Source organism: Pollicipes pollicipes, unplaced genomic scaffold (genome assembly GCF_011947565.3).
Source record: "Pollicipes pollicipes isolate AB1234 unplaced genomic scaffold, Ppol_2.1 Scaffold_4295;HRSCAF=5057_pilon_pilon_pilon, whole genome shotgun sequence".
Taxonomy (NCBI): Eukaryota; Metazoa; Arthropoda; class Thecostraca; order Pollicipedomorpha; family Pollicipedidae; genus Pollicipes; species Pollicipes pollicipes.
Window position 1 is genome coordinate 5258008 of NW_023596461.1, and position 13769 is coordinate 5271776.

A 13769-nucleotide genomic window follows, 5' to 3' on the forward strand; every position below is an offset into this window, starting at 1 on the left:
CTACTCAGAGACGGCCACTTTAGTGACTCATGCGGTCCAAGCACGCGATGCCTTCGAGCCAGGCAGCCTCTGGTTGCGCCAGAGGCACTTAGAGGAAAGACGAAGCAAGGCAGGGTTTCGCTACTGTCGTCACAGTATCTTTGTGTGCCCAGGGGACCAGCCTGCGTCCAGCAACGACCGGTGCAGCAGTATCTTCAGCATCTCCGAAGCAAGCGCGGCGGACCTGGGAGTCGACGGCTGAGTCGCCGTCCAGCTGCAGCGACTGTGCGCTGACTCCGAGTCGGTTCGCCACCTGTCTGATGCGGCTGCACGCACGGCGGCAGCGGCCGGCTCGCGTCGGGTTCATCGGTGACGCCCGCATTAATCCAATCCGTGAAATACTCTCGCTGACACGGTTCCATGTTTATTACCAAAGTGCGAAGCGCCGAGACGAGAGGCACCGATACCAGGCGACCAGAACACAACGCGAACGCTCTCAGCGTCGTGGGTAATGCACGATACATGTGAACCAGAATTGCACATGAGATTATCAACGTTGCAGAGACAAATGCAAAAAGGTACGCACCCGGGCCCCCTCCGACACAGACTGCGGCTGTGCCCACGATGTAGCCGGGGTACAGTGGTGATTGACGCTGACGATTTAGATCTTGTTAATTATTTTGTTTTTGACTGAGTCGTGCGAACGACTGGATGATTGATAAGGTGCGAATGTGGTTCCGTTGGTGTCATGTTACTATGTTAAATCTATGCTTCTGTTGTCATTGTACCAAATCAAACCACAAACCACTTGTTGGAATAATTCGTGAATACAACACCACTTATTGGAATGATTCGTGAATACAACTAACTCAACTGATAGCGTTGATACATGTCGATGTATTTTGCATTGATCAATGCATACAGCCTGGCGAATGTTTATGGTGGCTAAACATGTTTGCAACACAACACAGTGAGCCACTTCTCCACGGGTTCAGCTACCGACCGGCCAGATGGCCGAGGGCACGTGGGCGTTGCAGTGCTCGCTCGGAGCGGAATCAGCACGACGTGCATCAAAATAGCTGCAGCCCCCTATCCCGAAAGCAAACCCGGGCCGCTTTGCAAGCTTGCTGAGATTAATCGTAAACGACATATCTTGCTCAGCTCCGTTCATCGGCCCAAGAGACGCACGGTGGCTGATCTAAGCGCGCACTCCACTTGTCACAAGTAGTTTCTGCCAGCCACTTCCCAGCGGTTCAAAACGGGCTGGCGGAACCCGGCTCAGTCAGCCACCACCAATGGTGACCACAATCGCAAGTCATAATGCACGGTTGATGCATATTCCTGACGCACAGTTAACGGTGCGCCTCCTACAGCGCCGTCACCACCATCGAGCGCGCAACTGGGCCGTCTTCGGGATATGAGCGGCCTCAACGCTGTGGTCTGGTACCTGGAGTCCATGTCGGAAATACTACTACGCTGTGGGACGGAGTGGAAACCGGTGTTGGTCGAGCGGAACCCTGGACAGGTTTATTTCCGGCTGGCAGCCAACATCCAAGACAAAAGGCGAAGAGCACGGTTCACAAAATGCCTTGCGGTACAATCCAATGTCACCGCCTGGGGCGGGGTCAAATACAACGTCCATGTACACGTCTGAGGTTGAAAGACTTGCCGCACGTTCCACAATTAACCTGGTTCGTGCCCAGGTATGCATTACGACAATTTACACAGCACAAGCTTTGAAAGTAGTGGTCGCAAACGTTAACATACACACTACTCTCAACAAAACGCTGTCCGCACACACCGCAGCTGAAAGGTTTCTCACAGGTGCGGGCTCGAACGCGATAGGTACGAGTGCTGCGGTAGCGATACAACAATCCACAGACTTTACAAATACACAGCTTTTCTATTGTCCTGGATCTGCAATTGCATAGTAGGGTTGCTTCTGTGCCCGAACGACTTCCCAGAGCTCACACCTCAACGGATCCTCACTTGTGCGCATCCGGGGGTGATAAATGAGGTGGGACTTCACACGGAACAACTTCCGGGACTTCACAACTGAACGGCTTTTCACCTCTCGGAGCCTGAAGGTGCTGAGCATAATGGCTCGTCTGAATGAATGACTCCCCACAGGTGTCAGCATGGCTGCTCCTGTCGCTGAACAACCGGCGACGAGACTCAGAACTCAGCGGTTTTTTTACCTTTGTGGGACCGGAGGTGCTTCGTAAAGATGTAGTCACCTGAACGAGCCCCCACAGAGCTCGCGAATAAACGGTTTCTCACCGCTGAGCCAAAAGGTGATCGGCAAGGTAGCCACGTCAGCTGGACGACTTTCCACAGAGCGCGCAACCAAACAGTTTCCCATCGGTGTGGGTCAGAAGATGCAGTTTGAGCGCCACTGCGACCCAATGACCTTTCACAGACCCTACGACCGGGCGACTTCTCACATGTGGGAATCCGGAAGTGATACGTAAGGCGAGACTTCACAAGGAACGACTTCCCGCAGACGTTACACCTGGTCAGCATTTTGCCTCTGCGAGTTCGAAGGCGCTTCGCAAAGGTGTGAAGTTACCTGAGCAAGTCCACACAGAACTCCGAGCTGAACGATTTCTCAACGGTGTGGGTCCGAAGGTGATCCCTACAGCGGCTACGCCGCCTGAACGACTTCCCACAGAGCTCACAACTGAATGGTTTCTCATCGGTGTGGGTCCGAAGGTGTTTCGTAAGGTTGACACGTTGCGCGAACGACTTCCCACAGAGCTCACAACTGAACGGCTTCTCACCGGTGTGGGCCCGAAGGTGATTCGTGAGGTGGCTACGTTGCGCGAACAACTGGCCACAGACCTCGCAACTGAACGGCCTCCCCCCTGTGTGGGTCTGACGGTGGAACGTTAGGATCTTCCTGAGACCGAACGACTTCCCACAGACTTCACAAACGAACGGCCTCTCACCTGTGTGAGTCCGGAGGTGATTATTAAGGTCGAACCTTTGATAGAACGACTTCCCACAGACTTCACAACTGAACGGTTTCTCACCGGTGTGGGTCCGAAGATGCAACTTAAAGTTGCTCTTGTGACCGAATGATTTTCCACAGAATTCACAGGTGAACGGCTTTTCACCTGTGTGACTCAGGAGATGACGCATAAGGCTGCTTTGGAACTTGAATGATTTTCCACATACCTCGCAAGTTTTCATCTTGTTCTCCGTGTGGCCTTTAAGGTGGTACGTGAGCTGGTCCCCTTCGCTGAACGACTCTCTACAGACCTCGCACGTGAACGATTTCTCGGCGGCGTGGGTTTGAACATGCGAGGCTAAGATGTCCCGCTGGGCGAACGATTTGCCGCACACGTCATATCTGCACAGCTTCGCATCATGGTGAGGTAGAACGGAGCGTGTTAAGCACTTCATTTCGCTGGGCGCCCCTCCGCAGCATTGGCGCATACAGCCCTCGCTGTCACACTGGCTCTGACTGTGGAAGGCCCAGCCAGACGACTCCTCTTGATGCTGACATCTCAGGTGCTCCATGAGACTGTCTTGATTTGAAGGATGGAAGCCGCAGTATCCACAGCAAAGCAATGAAGAACCTGAAAAGAGCAGCTTTAGTTAGATCAACATTCAAGACTTGCACGAGCCTGACCACAGAACTTAATGAGCAAGTACTCTTTTCACTTTGGAAACAGTGAACTGTTGGTTAACAGGTTAACCAACAGTTAACCAGCGGGGCAGGTTAACTTTAGGAGTGCTCCAAACATTATTTGAAAATAAGTATCAGTTTTCCGACCAGGTCGCAGTTCATTTCTTCTGTACACATTTCCGTGGGAGGCATGCTTGCAAGAGCCAACGTATCTCATTTCTTTGCATCGATTCACGCGACATGGTATTACATAAAAAGTACAAACTCTGCTGATTTGGGGAAACGAGCAGCTACCTCATCCACAAATAGTAATGAAAACCGCAAAGCCGATACAGCTAGAGCAAAATATGCTTCGTGGTGACGGTATTAGTGACTTTTAGTGATGATTCGATGGCGATGAGTTTCGTGCAAAACCAATGCAGTATTATAGGATGGCAAAATAACACACGACACACAGCTTGTTCACTGCTGTTACCCCAACCAACCAAGCTGAGCAAAACTCAAGCCATGTGCATACTATGTTACGCATCAACGCCACAAAAACTGACCTCGTTTTCATGTACTTGCGGCAGAGAACCGTCGACAAAAAATTAAGTACGTTATGGTGACGCAACTCTACGTTCACCCCTTGTATAAAATATTGGGAATACTTTCAGCCAGAGCATACTTCCGAGCGATACATTTGTGTTATTGTGAAACGTTGCCACACTACCTTTTCCGGAAAGGTGAAATGTTCGCATCGGGTGACATTTTGACATAGATGCGTAATTACTTTCCCTCTCCGAAGGTGTGAGTGGTTATCTATAAATCCATCCGGGACCGACGGAGGAAGAGCTCTACGATACAGGCTGAACATATAGGAATCAAAGAAGTCGGTCGACAATCCCTGGTGCTTCATCGGAAACTGGCTGGTATCTCGTTTTTAGACAGTGTTCCATGCGATGCAGAGGGGATAATGTTCGCCACACTCTGGCCACAGGGATTGGAGAGTACGCCCCAGCATGCGCAGGTGGATCCCTCGGCAAAGGATATCCTCGCCAGCAGGACCATCGCAGACCTCAACATGACAAGGTCTGAAGGAATCCCGGCGGCGTCCGGAATTAACAGGAACCTCACTGCCGCCGGTTGCGGTGAATGGGAGAAAACACTTCGCTTCAAGATCGCCGAGGAACTCCACGCAGGATCGCGAAGGTTAGCGACTTTCTCGGGCGAGGTGGGATTCGTATCCTTGAGCAACGAGGTACTGATGACGTGTGGAATGTACGAACAGAACCTGCTGCAAGTCATCAAATGACATCGTCACCACGTTAAAGATATTTGGACCCCTCCCGACAGAGAGCGGCAGGCTTGCATAAACTTCACGAAAATAGAAGACGCGGTAAAAACATGCGACACAAATATCTCAACGTGCAAAGCAATGCTGTGCAAAGAATTGCGGGTGCCAACAAAAGACATGACAGCAAACGAATGGGCACGCAAGGAAAGGGACGCGGAGAATCGCGCGTACAAACACGATGTTAAAAATTCTGCGTGTGAGGAGTTAATATGCGATTTATACAATTTCAGGGTTTCCCATCAGATAACTTTGCAGGCACGAAATGTCATGTTAACGGAGATTTAGCCCGACAAATATTTGCTCACAACGCAATGAAAGACAAAAAATCTGATGGATTTTGCGCAAGAGAATAAGAACATGCTTCTTGAGAACCTAGTTCGGTAACCTAATGACGCAGGAAAGTTGTAACAGGCAAGCTCATCCAAATCGCGATAGTCTGCGTCGGTTGTCCTGGAAGCACAACAGGCCGATGTCCGAACAAAAAGTCTCATGGAAAAAGTGGAGCGCAAAAGTCAAACAAGAAGACGACGGAGATGACGGCCGACTGGGATAAGACGGACAAAAAGTCCAATGGGAAAAATTGGAACGCAAGTCAAACGAAAAAAGACCACGGAGATGAAAGTCGACTAGGATACGAGTGGAATGAGGAAAATTGAAGCACATCGGTCGCTAAGAATACAAGTCGAATCGGAAAAAGTCGAACGACAAAAAGTTGAGCCACAAAAAGATGAACGACAAAAATTAACGTCTTTGCATTCAATGTTAGCGAGAGAACTAATGGTAACAAGGAACCAGGACCATTGGCTGCATACAAATAGTAAGAACCAGGATCCAATGTTTTGTTTTGTCGAAAGAACCAGCCCGAAACATGGTCTAGGGTTCGCTTTGATAATGATTGGGGTTTTAGGGCGCGTCGACTTCTACGGTCATTTTGCGCCCAGGGTTCGCTTTGTCAGAAGAACTACTGAGAAGCATAATCCAGGACTGAGTCTTGTCACAGGAAATAGAGTGAGCCAGGATCCCGTGTTTGGCTTTGTCAAAGAAGCCAGGATCCAGGCTTGTATTTTGTCCAAAACAGTGTAAACCAAGACCCAGGATTTTGGTTTGCCGAAAGAACCAGTGGGAACCAGGAACCAGTTATGATTTGACTAAAAAACCGATGTGAAGCATGTACCAGTTTTGTTTTTGGCGAAGGAACCAGTGGGAACCAGGATCCAGTTTTGTTTTGACAAAGGAACCAGAGGGAACCGCGGATCGGGACTAGGAATCAGGCACATGTCTTCGGTCAACGTTCTCCATCACGACTTTTTGTCCTTCAACTGTTCTCATTTGACTTGTTTCCATTCTTTTTTTATCCTGTACTACGGTGGCCACGAGTTACGAGCCCATGTCCTCTCCATTATGAATCAAGCATTCCGACGATGCAACGCAACACCCACTGGCACAAGCCTAGATTAGTACGCACCCGTTGTGCCAGGTGACAAGCCAGTGTCGTGTTTCAGCAGCTCTTCATCTGCAGCCGACAACGCCAACGGATCAGGCGGGACGTCACCGTCTGAGACGGCGCCTGTAAAACATCGCATGGCTGAACACGCTCAGTCTGTATTGTATTTACATGATTTTTCACATTCACATTCACCTTTGAATTCACATAGATAAGACAGTAGTCATCATAGCCTTACTCCTCGAAGAAAAACCAGGAGATTGGAGATATAGATGCGGTAATATTTTGGCGACATGCCTTCGTCAAAGCGAATAGTAGAAGTAACTTGAAAATTGCCTGTCAAAGACACTAATCGATTTTTCAGTTTTTTTTTAAACAATTAGCCACGGTTTTACAGGACACCAACATTCAGAACATTAAACAAGTGGCAACTGCCAGCCACTACTGCGATACAGTGCATATCTAAGAATAAGAATACGCGAAAATGCGTGTGCGTGCAAATGAATTCAAGTAAACAGGCATCGCGCATCACGCTTCATTCAAACATGCAAGCGAATTGAATTAAACAGGCATCACACATCCCGCGTCAATTGTGCATGCAAGCGATTTCAATTGAACGGGCATCGCGGATCACGCGTCAGGCATCACTTATACATGTAAACGATTTTAAGCTAGCACACATCACACATCAAGGTACGTATCACGTTCGAATAATCAGCAACGATGAGCCCTGTACGTTTAGGTTTGGTTGTCAACTTTTTGTAATACCAGATTAACTTTTTTCCGTCTGGGTAGTCTCGTGCTCTGCAGATGACTTTCAGCTCTAAAAGGAGCATCGGGTCCATACATTCCCGCATTTCAGCCCAGGCGTGTTTAGCGAGAAAATGGTCAACGAACGAGGTATCCATTGTTTTGTTTTTAGCATCTCGCAGGTGTTTATTAGATCATAAACGAATAGAGCGCATGACTCCCCGACATAGACTCTGTCCCCCATGTTTTTAACACAGTTAATACTTAATTTCGTAAACCACGCTTTTTGCGTGCAAAGCCCTTGAAGCCCAGGCTTGCATAAATGACATCTGTGTGTAATTGGGGCTTTACGACGCACTCAGCTGCTGACATAAATGACATCTATTGCCAACTGGGCACGTAGGCTCCGAGATACAGGATTTCACCAGCGACTTTTCTAGCTTATTGTCGTTCTTCCAAGCCATGCGTACGCGCAGTTTTGATTTCTTAACGATGTATTTGATTTTACAAAGCAAGTGCTCATCTATGCTAGGCAGCGTTAAGAATCCTTCGTCCGATAGGACGTGTTCCGACTCCTACCCCCATCCCCCACGCGCTACCTCTTTTTTGCTTCCTCCAACATTCTGCAAAAAAAGTCGCGGTGAATACACATGGCCCAACAGCAAAAGTCATTTGTTGTTTATGTCCTTTCTTTCCTTTTCACTATATGGTGACCTGTTTAGAGCCCTGTGGAATATCTTACAAATTATTTTGCGATTGGTGGAAGTTGGATGCGCAGATTCGCAGTGCAGAATTATAACACAGCTGGTGGGCTTGATAAAGAGCTCCGTCTCTAACGTTGTGCGGCTGTTCCTCTTTTCCCCGGCACTAGTGTATCCAAATATGGGACCCTTTTCGCCCCCTGACGCTCCATCGTAAAGGCTTAATTTGGATGCTGTTTGTCCATGAATTCTACAAATTATTCAAGGGCACGCCGTTTGTGCGTCCACACCCCAGCATAATCATTTATATATCCAGCTGAGAAAGTTTCTTTTAATGGGCTGGCGGCCAGGGCCTTCGATTCAAATTGGTCTAAAAACAGTATCGCCATAGGAGGAGCGCAAGGGTTCCCTATTCCTATACTCAATTTCTGTCGGTAAAAGTCATCTCCGATCGAAAAAAAACATTACCCTTGACACATTGTTCTAAAAGACCGCAGATTGCGACGGACCAAAACGATCAATGTCATGGAAATGTTTGTCTACCTTAGCTTTCACGGCAGCACTAAACCTTTTGACTGGTATATTGCCATATAAATTGACATCTGCACTGAAGAAAATGCTGCCCTCTGCTAATCCTGCCGCCTCCAAATTATTAAAAGCCTTTTTAAAAGTTTCTGGTGCCCCACAGATGAGTAGGAACAAACCCCAAGAGTCGATTATTTTCTCTAAAAGACACGGAGTTTTGTTCCGTAAAGCCACCGCACGCAGAAATGACAGATGATATAACGGATGAAGGCATGTTGCCGAAATATCAACACATCTATATCCCCATTCTCCTGTCTTTTTTTCTCCGTGGAATAAAGCTATGACTACTGTCTTACCTATGCGATTAATGTTTCTCACAAACGCGCTTAACAACTTTCGTAAACTTGAACCCAATAGTAGCCGCCAGAAAATGCTGGCTGAAGCTCTCCACAATCAAGAAAAACTAACTAAAATTCAATTACGCATAGAATTCTTAATTGCCTGCCGTAGGAAAAGCTAGGTCCCGCGGTACATCAAAGACGCACTGAAGCCTGTGACCCATATTTTCTCCGAGACTAGGGCTTTAACTCGTTCTGCTGGCATTGCTAAGGCTTTAGTGCGCGAGGCAATCATAGAAACTTTTCGAAAAAAGGTCTTCAAATGCCTTTTTAGAAACACAATGTTCACCCTTATTCGGATCAATCTCATCTTTCCTAAGGAACAAAAGATACGCATGTGCGACGTGTGAACGAATTTTTGAAATCACTATTCGCGAAAATAGACCAAGACTGATTAACACGCTCACACAACTTCAAGCTAAGCGCCAGGTGAATGACTGCTACGAAAAACCGAATGATAGCCCAATAAGTAAAAACAGAGTGAATGATTTATAGTCTGTAGAATTTAATACCGCAGGAATTAATCTTCTAGCGAAAGGTCAGAACTTTGCGCAAGCGCAGTCAGCATCTAAAGACATTTTAGTTAAAGAAGAAACACGATTTGAGCATTCTGCAGACGGCAAACGGCGGAAAGAGTACATCTAAAAATTGCGTGACGGCAGCAACACAACTACTGTGATTCCACCGGGCGAAGACCAGCCAGCTTCAATAGGCGGCGCAGCAGTACCATCCGAATCCGCGAACGCACCTAGCGATCTCCGTGGGACAGACACCAAAGATCGCAACGAAGATCAGCCTCACCGAGGTCGCACCCCGAATGTGGCGTTTAGATTTCCAGACATCGGCAAGAATTTTCCGGAACCTTCCAGTACTGATGTAGAAATCAGCCTGCAGAAACTGAAGGATGGCGGACTGGGCACGTTAAAAAACAGTGAAGTACGTACACTCAGTATAGTACTAAGTGCTGAGTACATCAAACGCCGTTAGTTACCCCACGCATCCGCGTGATGCGTGATACTCGTTTACTTGAATTCCTTTGCATGTACACGTACTTTCACACATTCAAATACTTAGTTGGATATGCACGATATCACAGCAATGGCTTACCGCTCCTGGTTTAATCCCCCGAAAAATATCGACGCATCTGTATCTCCAGTCACCTGGCTTTTCTCTGAGGAATAGGGCCATTACTACTGTCTTATCTATGTGAATAATGTTCCCCCGTAAATGCACTTCACAGCTTACGTAATTCACACGTGTATTCATCAAACCAAGTAGTTCTGTGCAGTGCTGTGTTCTGCTGTCCTCTTGTCTCGTCTCGTCTCGTCTCGTCTCATCCACTCCATCCTCCTTTCCTCATCTTTCTCTACCACACCTCTCCTGTCTATTCGACCCCAGCCGGAATAACAACCGGTGGCAGTCCAATGCCATCACCTTGGCTTGGGGGCAAACTCGACACCCGCGATCGCACCGCAAGGCTAGCAACACATCAACTCACCTGCACCTGAAGGGCGGCACTGCGGGGCGGCACCGCGAGTCCGTCCAATGCTGTGACACCGCCCTCACCTGCACCTGATGGGCGTCACCGCGCGGCCGTCTGATGTCGTCACACCGCGCTCACCTGCACCTGAAGGGCGACACCATGCGGCCGTCTGATGCTGGGGCACCGCACTCACCTGCACGTGAAGGGCGGCATTGCGGGGCGGCACCACGCGGCCGTCCGATGCTGTGACACCGCCCTCACCTGCACCTGAAGGACTGCTGACTCGGGAGTCCGGCTGTTCTGACGTCATCAGCACAGTACGCCCCCATTCCTCAGCGCCATCTTCTCCGTCGGACGGCACTGACCTGGAGCTCCTGGTCACCGGCTCATACCGTCTGCGACACACATACACACACATATCGGCGTTGTTTGGACGGCTGAGGCGGCACCACACCTGGCAAACACATCACTCCGAGGCTGAGCATGGGCTCCCACCAGCTAACAGCGCCCAGCAATTTGCGGTGACGGCAGCCCCGATTGTCGTGGTCGGCCCGGTCCCGCGTCCCGGTCCCGCGTCCCGGTCCCGGTCCCGGTCCCGGTCCCGGTCCTGGTCCTGGTCCCGGTCCCGGTCCCGGTCCCGCGCCAGGCGGTCCCCGGTTCCGCACTGACGCGGCACGGCAGATCTCCCGGATCCGAGCCAGACCCGCCGTCGCGAGGCGGGGAGACTCTACCGCGAGGACGTGGTAGGTCACGTGGTCGCCAGGTCGGCTCCAGGCTTGTCACCGAAGCAGTGCACAGAGCAGGGGGCAGATTGAGTGGGAAAGGCCATCAACTGCATGCAAGAGTGGATGACACTTCCATCACTGTGTCAGCAGATCAGGGCTGACAACATGTGATTAAGAGGCCAATAAAAAACACTGCAATTTGTCACATGCAAAGCCCAGAGACTACCACTATAATCACTCTAACTCTTTAGTACAGAAGCATAAGCAGTCATCCAAATGGTAATTGTAAACTGAAACACTTGCAGCACTTAGAGAGTCCTGTGTTATCATCAGCATACCAATAATGATCATGAGCTCATCAAAGCTAAGCAATGCATTAGTATGGTCTAATGAGATGCAAATGTAACCATATATTATATGTTGTGCATGCACTAGCAATGTTGAGGTGTATTCCACATTGCTCATTTACTAGGTAATAACATAGCTCAAACCGTCTGAGCAAGGACATGCATCATCTAAAAGACAAGGGTTTCTGCCTACAACCCACAATTATTTCTAATAAAAGCCATTAACCATGCCACCAGCCTAAGAAGGCAAATTTGATCAAGCTCTTCTCACCCACATATATGCAGATTGCTGAGCCCTGGAGCATCATGTGATGATGAAGGTATGTGATCAGGGGCAGCCACAGCATCCCAGTTCTTCCAGTGGCTGGTCATGCCACTGATCACAGACTCAGTCTCCTGTGAAAAAGTGAGGGAGGACTTATGAGAGGAGATAGTGAACACAAAACAAGTGATAACACATGCCAATATGGAAATTATGCCTTAATTACACACACACACATGCACACACACACACACACATGTGAGGGTTTATCATACAGCTTGAATAGACTCACAGTCCTCCTCAACCAGAAAATTATAAAAATAAAAGGTTGGCCTGGTGACAGCAGCAGTGACAGTGACAGTGACAGTGACAGTCAGACATGTGGGAAGACATAACAACTGCAGCTACTCATCCTCACCACTGACTCTCACCACCATTGTGAAGTGTGCCAGGAGCTGGCCACAGCCATCTCATAGGCTACCATCCAACTTTACTGGCTTAACACTATAAGGCATTCCTCATTTTGCAGGCATGGATTCTGTCTTTCTGGGCTGATGCCACTGTCAACAGTGTGAAAAAGCTCACACTGTCCTTTGTGCATCATTTATGCTATAACAGTCAGCCCAGCAATCTGTAGCATGCCCTCACGCCAGCATACATCTGCATGTACATGGCACACACCAATAGTACATGCAACACTTTATGCAGGAAGCATACCCAAATACTTTCTCTTGTCACCCTACTTTACCTGAAATGTAATACAAAAAGCATGCAACACACCTCTTGCCACATGGTTTCAGGCTGGGCCATAAGTACCACTGAACAGCTCTTGATACAACTGGTGACTGCATGCTGCGCTTCAGGTTGTGCATTTTTCTTAAGACAAGGCTTGTCAGTGTGGTTGGGGCAAGCCATGCCTCAGCACTTTTGTAGGGGGGCTCCCCACAGTGCAGGGCCCCGGCTGGCTGGATGTCTGTTTCTGTAATCAGAAGATGGTTTGAGTATGCGACAGGGTCATGTGCACAAGCTGCACCATACTTGTAAGTAATATCCACCACATCACACGTTTTGAGTAATGACTGGATAAAAACATCCCTCCTTTACTTCATTACCTGCAACTCCCACCCTAACACAAGCTACCATGGCTGCAAGGTTTGTATACTGTCGTGCTGAGGAAAGGCTGTGAGGCATCCACTGATATTGTGACGTCACTGAAAACGGTTTTGCGTCGATCGAACATCAATTCTTTGACGGATCACCGCAGCGTGTGACGTTACGGGTCATACATTTTGATGGGTTCTTTTGAGCCGATTTAAGGCCATAGAGCATCAGCTGATGATATGACGTCACTGCTCTTCGACCAAACCTCAGGCGCAACAAACCATGCTCCAACTTTATCTTTCGCGCCCGTCTTCTGCAATCATTCCCGTTCTGAGTACAGGCTCTATGACGTCATTGCATGTGCAACTTTCACTAGGCGCAATAAGCCATGCATTTGTAATAAGCAAACATGGTGTGTATTTGGCCCCCTGGTTACGTGCACGTACACCCAAACAGTTCATGATCGGTACGAAGGCAGTCCAATATCCCGACCGCCCATCTCTGCAGCATTTCCGCGTGAGGGTGTTCTATTTCCATGCCGATTTCATTGTAACGGTTGGCAGGATATGCTCTTGAAAAGTGCACCATCACATTGGGCTTGACTTCTACGCGATTGGCTCGCTGGTCATCTGCACCTGCCGAAAAGGAGTTTTATCGTTATCGATACGAAGAGAGCCCGATATTCCGGCCGTCTTATCCCATATAATTACCATGTGTACGTTTATACTTCTCATGCCTTGCATCGTACCTATTGGTTGGTGGCATATGTGTACAAGGCACTGTACCATATTTTTAATCAAATTCTACGCAAAGGCCCCGCTGGTCATACGCACCTCCCACTAAACAGCTCGTGCATTAGTTGTTAAGAGGATTTCCGATGTTCCGTCTGTCTCTCAGCTTTACGCCCCGCGGCTAGCGATTGCGTGGCATTGAAGTCTCCGTATCAGTGAGGCCACCGCAAGATACAAAACATCTGTAGATTCGACTTATAGCACAGCGCATGCACCGCAACCTCTGATAGTAACTGCGTTACAATGGCGTACGTGACAAATGAGCTGTGGGTGGGTATTCCTGATGTTCCAACAAG

General features: G+C 48.7%; 1 protein-coding gene across 2 annotated transcripts; it reads right to left on the reverse strand.

The window, feature by feature from the left end:
- Positions 1–390: 390 nt before the first annotated feature.
- LOC119096885 (gastrula zinc finger protein XlCGF17.1) lies at positions 391–12727 on the reverse strand. 2 transcript variants are annotated; one of them, XM_037219871.1, is made up of 6 exons: positions 12694–12727; positions 12362–12560; positions 11595–11715; positions 10509–10642; positions 6412–6513; positions 391–3560 (listed from the first exon to the last, which is right to left on the reverse strand). In XM_037219871.1, exons 4-6 carry the CDS (start codon positions 10555–10557, stop codon positions 2545–2547), a joined length of 1167 nt encoding a protein of 388 aa, XP_037075766.1. In that variant the 5' UTR covers positions 10558–10642; positions 11595–11715; positions 12362–12560; positions 12694–12727; the 3' UTR covers positions 391–2544. The 2 variants fall into 2 exon arrangements, with proteins under 2 accessions (XP_037075766.1, XP_037075765.1); XM_037219870.1 differs by having other exon boundaries at positions 11591–11715.
- Between the last annotated feature and the right edge of the window lie 1042 nt (positions 12728–13769).